Source organism: Micropterus salmoides, unplaced genomic scaffold, assembly GCF_014851395.1.
Source record: "Micropterus salmoides isolate LMB-PRFRI ecotype aquatic unplaced genomic scaffold, ASM1485139v1 Ms_hic_scaffold_20, whole genome shotgun sequence".
Lineage (NCBI taxonomy): Eukaryota > Metazoa > Chordata > Actinopteri > Centrarchiformes > Centrarchidae > Micropterus > Micropterus salmoides.
Genome location: NW_024041151.1, coordinates 7,016,632 through 7,025,626, shown reverse-complemented (window position 1 = coordinate 7,025,626; position 8,995 = coordinate 7,016,632). Strand labels below are relative to the sequence as shown.

At 38.8% G+C, this 8,995-nt stretch overlaps 2 protein-coding genes across 3 annotated transcripts in view; one reads left to right on the top strand and one right to left on the bottom strand.

Annotated features, from left to right (window-relative positions):
- Nucleotides 1–1,331: 1,331 nt before the first annotated feature.
- Nucleotides 1,332–3,991, top strand: LOC119914794 (proteinase-activated receptor 3). Its single transcript, XM_038734317.1, has 2 exons — nucleotides 1,332–1,518; nucleotides 2,180–3,991. The coding sequence occupies exons 1-2, from the start codon at nucleotides 1,452–1,454 to the stop codon at nucleotides 3,232–3,234; spliced, it is 1,122 nt and encodes a 373-aa protein (XP_038590245.1). The 5' UTR covers nucleotides 1,332–1,451; the 3' UTR covers nucleotides 3,235–3,991.
- Nucleotides 3,992–4,243: 252 nt separating this feature from the next.
- Nucleotides 4,244–8,995, bottom strand: part of LOC119914793 (synaptic vesicle glycoprotein 2C-like) — a 47,211-nt gene continuing 42,459 nt past the window's right edge. The window contains exon 12 of one of the 2 annotated variants that reach the window (XM_038734316.1): nucleotides 4,244–8,745. In XM_038734316.1, the coding sequence (XP_038590244.1) occupies nucleotides 8,562–8,745 (184 nt within the window). In that variant the 3' untranslated portion in view covers nucleotides 4,244–8,561. The remainder of the gene's footprint in view (nucleotides 8,746–8,995) is intronic. The other variant, XM_038734315.1, reaches the window with a different exon arrangement.

The window sequence follows — 8,995 nt, the reverse complement described above, 5'->3', positions numbered from 1 at the left end:
AACACAACAGGTAGAACATAACCACTCTGATTTTATGAGGCTTCTCGTCAAATATGGAAAAAAAATGTTTGTGTTTTGTTTGCATCGCTGGTGATATCAACTGCATTGTAGAGCAGATTCATCCTATTTTCAGTCTTCTGGGATGTGTTTAGTTGCTTGTGGGCAATGATGTCAGATGTCAGGAAATGGGCACCACATGACAGATGAGGTCAGTCTGAGGTAGCTGTCAAACGGATGCTGATAATGAAAAGATCTCTTACTACACATCTGACAAACAGATTAGATGAAAACAAGACAGAGGTAACATTTGTGTTCAGCTAGATGTTAGTTATGTAGAGTTCAGATAAAGCTCGAATAATAAAACAGTCATTGGATGTGCACATAAAAATACTCACAAAAACTGTCCTGGAAGTTATGGTAGGCCTATCATTCCAGAAGAAGTGTCCTGTAAATATTAAAGTAAGATTAAAAACATCTGAAAACCTGATAGAACTTATCACAAAAGACATCTGGAGGGAAATAAGACAAATTTGGCTGCACATGTTCCAGCTTGAAGTCACAACACCTGGTACCTGGCTATAATCTAAGTTCGTGTGCGTACATGTTATATTTTTGACAGCTGAAGTATCAGTAAACAACTTTCTAAAGGGTATAGAAACCAAAAGATGACAGTTGTTTAATAAAACATCTCTACATTAAAAAGACAAATAAGAGGTGAAGGAAGTGAAGACTAAACAAAACTCTTTGTGTTCAGAAAAGCTTATCATCTTCAGACAGACACTTCCGGACTTACTCAGTTGTCCCTTTCTGCACTATTACCTCACCCCTCATCCCTCCAGGGAAAATATTGCTGGGAAAAAAAGATCCCAAAGTTTCACATTTGACACATGTGTCAGGCAGACATCTATAGAAATAAAGACAAGTGAATTTGTCCATTTCCATTTAACTTGTGAGTTAAATATTTCAGTCAAGCACCACATAGTCCCAATAAAGTGTCTGAACAAGTAGAGATTCAATATTGTAAAATACTGGGAAAAGCTTAATGAATATTGTAAGGGGATTTTTTTTGTACAAAAGAACATAGACAACATGTTATGGCAAAGATACATAAAAATAATGTCCTTAATGTCACATTTGAGTCTCATAAAGCACAGGATGGTGCAATAGATTGACAAAGATGATGTTTGGTGGCGTTAGTCAGAAGTTCACACTGTTCAAGTTCAAAACGAAAACCAAGAGCAGCCCACATTCCTGTTGAATCAGATAAGATGTCAAGATATTTTCTTTTTCACAGGGTATGTTTGGGGAGGTGTTTGCAGCTTGAGCACTCCCACAGAGCAGCCACAATATACAGAAGTGAAATATGCAGCTGAGTGCAATGCAAGATTTTCAGAGACAGAGACACAGAGATTTGCCTATCTAACTTGAGTTGAAAACAAAGAAAAGACATCATGAGGAAACTTATTTTCTTTTTCCTCGTTTTGGTTCTCTGTCTAAGTGGTACACTTCAAAATAAAGGTAAGTGGTGTTTATAAAAGTTTAGTTTAAGAATGAGTCTTCTGGGTGAGATGACTACTGTTCTATTACCATATTTTTTTATGTTACTTGTATCCTGTACGCAGGATAAGCGGTTGACGATGGATGGATGGATGGAAAGATCTATCTTATTAATAATAATAATTAATAGTTCTCTAAATACTTGCTCTCTAGTTGAGTTGATTGTGGAATTAGATAAACTGAAAACAACAAGCCACAAGTTGCACAGTAGTGACTCACTGATTAATTTTAAAATCAGTTATTGTGACAGAAGATGGCGCATTATCATTACGGCTGTCAATTAATCGATAAGTAAATTGACAGAAAAACAATTTTTAAAATCAATAAATCATTTAAGCCTTTAAGTCAAACATTTCCTTGGTCTAGCTTCTCAATTGTGTTTTTTGGTCTTACGTGACATCTTTGGATTGTGGACTGTTGGTTGAAACCGAAGGTCTCGCCTTGGGTTTAAGGGAATTGTTTTGCTGTTTTCTGACATGAGATTAGTCAAGAAAATAATCAACACATTAATCAATAATGAAAATAAGTGTTATATGTGGTCCAATTAGTATATTGTTGAGTTAAGTTTTTCAAAAGAAATGTAATTAACATTAACTTTTGCATTTTCTTGTTTTTGTTGCAGGGGAAAGTGAAGTAATAGAGCCCCAGAAAAACTCTGAGGTTTTCGCTAGGCCCAGAACATTTAAAGGGGTCCCAGTCAGAAACGCCAATCTCTCTCTTGTCCCAAATGGGACACAAGCTCTCATTCCAGAGCTGCAGTCACTAAGCAACAGCACAGTATGGTACCTCCACAGCACTCTGAGCACACTGGTCATCCCCATTATTTTTTTGTTAGTCGTTGTTGTTGGGATCCCAGCCAACATCGCCATCCTCTGCTCGCTGGCCACTAAAATAAGGAAGGTATCCTCTGCCATCTTCTACTGCAGCCTGGCTGTCTCCGACCTCTGCCTCCTCCTCTCCCTCTTTTTCAAGGCTCACTACCATTTCCATGGAAACCACTGGGTGCTCGGAGAGGCCTCTTGTCGAGTGGTCACGGCCTGTTTCTATGGCAACCTCTACTGCTCGGCCCAGACGCTGGCCTGCATCAGCATCAAGCGCTACTTGGCTGTTGTGCACCCGTTCTTGTACAAGCGTCTCCCCAAGAGGAGGCTGACTGCCTGGGTCAGCTTGGTCATATGGGGGGTGTTTGGTGCCGCCATGATTCCAGAGCTCCTCGTCCAGCAGAGCTATCACCTCCCGGAAGTGGGCATCACCACCTGCCATGATGTATTGCCTCTGGATTATGACTCCCATATCTTTCTGCTCTGCTACAACCTGTTTCTAAACATCTTCGGCCTCCTGTTGCCGCTGGTGGTCACGGTTTTGTGCTTCATCCGAATCATCTGTGAGCTCAACCAATCACACTTCGACTGGGAGATGTACATCAAGGCCAGCTCACTGGTGTTTGTCATCTTCCTGGTGTGTTTCACTCCGGCTGGAGTCCTGCACTTCCTCCATTATTTGCAACTGTTCGTACATGGAACTGAGAGGTTGTACGTGCACTTTAAAGTGGCGGTATGTTTGTGCTGCCTCCATGCCTGCCTTGACCCCTTCCTCTTTCTCCTAATGTCCAAGTCTGCAGGCTCCAGCCTTCACTTCAGACCCTTTACAGGCAAGACCCTGAGCATATCTATCTAAAAGAGACCTACATGGTTCCAAAATACTGGTTTTAAATTATATTTTTTATTAAGTGATGAAGAGGGAAATTGTCTCTGTGGCTGGAATCCAAAGAGAAAACAAAAGACTTCGACTGTATTTATGATAAACAAGCTATGTATTGATATGTTTATGTATATATGTATGTATGTCAAAGATGAAATGAAAATATAGTGATATTAATGTTTATATGTTTGTATTTTCTTCCTCTATGCTTGAAATATATAAATATCAATGTAACTGACAAGGAACAATGTGAAACAGACTTCAGAAAATAGGTCTCCCGGTGTTCCTGTTATCACATATAGAGCTATGCTGTCTGCTGATTAAAACATGAACTTAACTATTTTTAAGCTATTTTGTGTTCCATGTCAACAATCTCTTACAGCTTAATGACTTCTACAATGTAAAGCCTCACTACATCTGATATAATTTCAATGCAATTACTCCAATCTCACTGAGCTGCCGTTTCCTTCCCAGCTGAGAGGAAACTGGATGCAATTGATAAGAATTGACATAATCTGAGCAACGGTTGGTCTTCTTGTTGTTTTTGTTGGGATTGTTACACCAGCTATGTTTTAGCTAATACCTTTATGCTGTAATGTTCCACTTGTAGCCACAGTTCAGTAAAAGTTACAGTCTTGCTTTAATTCAGCTGGCCCATTGAAAACAACACCTGGCCCCAGTCTGGCCCCTGTGGCTAGAACCAGTGATTTCAAATAAACTAAACTAAAACAAATAATCTTTGAGACTTTTCCCCTAAAATGGCCTCAAAACAAGCATGAACACTCATCGATGAGTAGTCATTGTATTATTCTGTGGTTAGCTATAAAATAAGGCTCCATTACAGTCTTTCTGAATGACTCGTAAAACCTGAGGGACACGCAAGACTGTCTTGGTTAATTTTGTATAAATGATGCCATCTGCTGGTGTAAGTGGATGCATCCATGTTTGGACAGTGTACAAAGTATAAAAAAAAGCCCAACAGCGGTTCAAATGAAACTCTTTATTCAATATGTAGACGCCAGAGGAATCCACCTTTACACTGCATTCACTTGAGCCTTTTCTTATCAAAATAAATCATATCAAGGACAGGTGCTTGTTTGTTTTTTTACACACACCTCTATATATTGTTTGACAGCAGAGATTTTCAAATCTGAAAGTCACAACACCGGCTATTTCCTTCATGCTTCAGTGACTTTATGGTATTGATTAATCTGACTGGAAACCTTCCCAAACCCAGATTTGACCACCTCTGCTGCATAACCTCTTGTAGCACATACAGTCATCTCACCAGTGGCATGCCCTTTCACAATGACCTAGAAGTCAACTCATTATAATGAACACCTGTCCACAACAAATCTGACAACACACGAGAATGATACATTCACCTTTGACCCGTGAATCACATGTCTGTTTCCCCCCGCAGAGGAACAGCGAAGACACCAAAATGGAAAAAAAGCACACACAACAGAAGGACTTCAATAACAAACATGCAGGATTTCCTTTTTGGAAACAGTGATCTTGTTCAGCACAGGTGGACATGTTGATACAGATAGACAGAAAAAAAGCATCAAACACCCATCAGGAAATTAGATTCATATCTTGAAATGGTAATCTGTATGTTGACACTAAATCATCATCATAAAACGGATTTGAAAGTAACAGAATAAAACAGTACTGTACTTTTGTTAAGTGACTTTTTTTAAATGATTGAAGAATCCCAGAAAAAAAAAGTTAGTGTTTTATTTTACAAATTCCCATATGCATTTTTACATCACAGCACTGACACTGTAGCAGCAGTATTCCCATTCATAAGTGGATTTAAAAGGATTTTTCACCCAAACCACAAAAAAATGTATTTCTTATTTAGCTCAAGTGGTATCTAGCCATGCAGATAGTTGCACAGATAAGGGAGACCGGGTATGGTTGTAACACTTTTTGCTTGAGCATCTATAACAAACTTTCTCAAGATTCTCAAACTTTTATACAAAGTACCCACATTTGTTCACAACAAATGGCACCAATTCAATCCTCTACAAGAATATCACAGACCTCGTGAGTTGATGTCAAATCCATGTGTTACAACATCATAACACATGCTGGAGTAAGTTGTAACAAAGTTTGTAAAGACAAAAAAAGCAATAATAGATGCCGCACTATATGATACACTTCAAAAACAGGTATAGTGAAATAAAAGAACAATGTTTCTCTCTCACTGTAACAGATTATGTCTGATGACTCACACACATGTACAGTATGTGTATGTAAATTTATCTATAGAATAAGCTTACTTTAAAGTATACTGTAAGTACCACTAAAATGTACCTAATTATAGAATATCTCTGTACATCCTTAGGTCTAACTAAAAGAGGTGTGTGTCTGTGTCTGTCAATGTGTGTATATTCTTAATCAGAGTCACAGTCAGAGCTTGAAGTGGGCCGGTACTCACCGGTACGCACTACAAGCACTTCTTTATTTTACTCTTCGGCGTACCGCATTTCTCACAAGCTGCCCGTACGCTTCTCTGCCCTCTCCACCGGTGGAGACAGAGTATGGAAAAGATTGAGTGCTGATACACCCGCCAACATGTGAACAACATGTGAATGGGGAGTACTGGTCACTGTGCTGACAAATGAATGCTGGAAACCCTGGAGGGCAGGGTTGGTGAGCCCAGACTGTAAAGGGCACTCTGTAATGGTGGATATTGTGTGTATGGTGGATGGTTGTTACACTTTTTAAAGAAGTGTAACAACCCACCCCACCCCTGTCTACCACTATTAGCATAGTGGTTTGAAATTAGAAAGGAAAAAGTGCATCACATGTTGCCTAAGAATCTACATTTCAATCTAATATAAGTCATACAAATTTATCTACAATAGTATAGATACTAAACAAAATATAGTCTTGGTCAAAAAATCTATTCTGAATGTGTCTGTTTCCAGAATTGATAACCACCATGCCTGATCGGGGAGGAAGTAGGTAAATGATCACCTAACTCCTATCTTACGTCTAATTGGTGGAATTGATATTGTTACAGCTCTCCCCATGTTACAACCATACCCTCTATATTTCTGCCTCTATACCTCAATATAATGGAGGTGAAGGGAATTTCGTTCCACAACTTTGTTCCAGAAATATCTCAACAACTACTGGATGAAATTAAATTTTGTACAAACATCCATGATTCCCAGAAGATGAATTCTACTGACTCTGGTTATCCCCTGACTTTTCATCTTGTGTGTTCTGATGAGGTTCACATTTACTATCTGCATGACAGGTAAATATGTTTTTTTTTCTGGAATTTGGGTGAACGGATCCTTTAAGCATGGCTTTTAATTTCACTTTATCGTATAGTTCAAATCCCCCCAAACACCCAGTTTCGTGGTATAGAAAAAAAGCATAACAAAACAAAACAAAAAACTTGGCTTTCTACATATGAGATTATCATTGTATCTGTTTTGTCTGGATACACACACACACACACACACACACACACACACACACACACACACACACTGCGGTATCAAGAGATGACAGACCAAAAAAAAGCAGGACAGAGCAGCAAAGCTTCCAGCAAGGTTTGGAAAGAGAGACAGGCTCAACAGAGAGAGAGGCACGACATTTGAGAAAGGCCTTTGAGTTTTGGAGGGAGCAGCAGCAAGGCAGGAGGAGATAAACACAACAAGAGGACAAGTCTGGACAAGAGACACTATGAGGAGACCAAGATGGTGAGACAGATATTGAGAGAAAAAAAACAAAAACAAGGAAAAGAGCAGATTGTAATGGCAGTGTAATGAGTATAAATTCTTCTTGAAAGATCGGACTGCAAAGCCCTTCATGGGGAGCTTGACGCCACGAGACGAACACAACACAGACACGAGAGGGAGAGAGGAAGCATTCAGACAAAAGGTTTCCAATCTCAAAAGTCTCTTACTGTAAAAAGCAGAAAATGTAAACTTCTTTTCACTTTAGAAATGTAGCTGCTGAAGTTGCCGGTTTTGACTAAACTACTATATCATTATAGATTTTTTTTTTCTATGGCCTTGTCATTCTTGCAAATTGCAGCAAAAGGCTTGAACATCATCAACCATTAGTGGAATACCGAGCACAGGTTTAGAAATTGAGGCCTAAATCACCTTAAATTTTTGGCCAACAAACATAAAAGCACACTGGTGATGCAATAAATAACATACATAAATTACTAAATAGATAGATATACACGCGTAATCACATACACAACTGTTACAAAAGGATTTGTACTTCAAGGAATAGTTTGACATTTGGTAGTACTATACACACTTATATGCTGTCTTGCTGAGAGCTACATGAGAATATTGATACCACTGTCATGCGTGTACAGTAAATATGAAGCTAGTGCAAGCGGCCAGTTAGCTTAGCAATAAGACTGGAAGCAAAGGAAAACTAGCTAGATGGGCTCTTTTCATATGTAAATAACTCTACCTACCAGCACCTGTAAAGCTCACTAATTAACATGTTAGGCCAACATCTCATTTGTTTAATCCACTTACACACACATTCAAAAACAAGTGTGAGAATATCACATTGTAATTTTACAAACTGGTTCACAGCACCACAAAGATCCTGAGCCAGACCAAGAAATAATCCAGCACATAACTTGCTCTTCTACAGCTGTGCTGGTAGGCAGATTTTGTTAATGTACCTTTGGACACAGCCAGGCTACCTGGTTTCCCCTGCTTCCAGTCTTTAAGCTAAGCTAACTGCTGCTGATGGTAACTTTGAATTATCTTTATTTCCCAAAATGTTAAACTATTCCTTTAATCTGAGCAAGACTGAGCAGGATTCGGAGGGGGAAGGTTGTCAGAAGTCCAGGCCTTTTGCAGCTTTGACATATGCATTTGCATGTGTGAAACAGCTCATGCTAGATAATGAGCTGCTGATATACAGAGTTTTATCAGGAGATGATTCTGTTTAATCGTTTCTGAAGCAGCCTTTTCATCTTGAATTCCTGCAAGAGCCATGATACTTCTAACATTTCTAACCTTTGATTGTAGTGTTCAAACTCTTTATATCTACAGCTCATTGTTAACTTAAACTGCATATCAGTATCCTTTATTATTCACCAGGTATTTTACTCAGAAATAACAGAATAACAATCATTTTAGTTTGTGAACATAGTCAACATTATTTATCAAATAATAAATACAAGAAGGGTGACAGCAAAGCCTGTTTCAGTGATATTCAAATAAATGACAGTCTATAAATGAATGATTACTCAGTAAACTGAGTAAATACCTGGTAAACAACATACTGCTCTGTGTTGAGGTTTACATGAGGACATTGGCTCGTGTGTCTGGCAGTCGAAGCCCCACAAGCCCGCCGCAAACTAACACAGATGATGCCAGCAGGATAGGGATAGCCTTGGTGATGCCAACCAATGAGCCAAATATCAGGTTGCCCAGCACTGCTGCCAGCTTACACATGGCATTACAGAAGCCAAAGCCTGTGCCCCTGAAAACAAGGAAGACACAGTGAAGAGAGTTAGATATGTATGTATGTGTCATTTCATTTCTTTAGACGTTGAAGTAGTTATTATGTTGCAGCCTTTTGTTTTTTTTTTATGAAAGAATATGTTAAATGATGGAAGTATACGTTCTTTATGTTTATTCTGCTCTTGTTCTACCTGATGTGGGAAATTGGCCATGTAGTTGCACAATCCTGCTTCAATGTATGTCTAAAACAAACTTTTAAAAAAAACTTT

What these genes read in the sequence shown, in the direction of transcription:
- LOC119914794 (XM_038734317.1), top strand. Translation starts at nt 1,452, where the DNA reads ATGAGGAAACTTATTTTCTTTTTCCTCGTTTTGGTTCTCTGTCTAAGT. An exon ending in TGGTACACTTCAAAATAAAG is followed by an intron (nt 1,519 to 2,179) that starts GTAAGTGGTGTT and finishes TTTTTGTTGCAG; the next exon opens with GGGAAAGTGAAGTAATAGAG.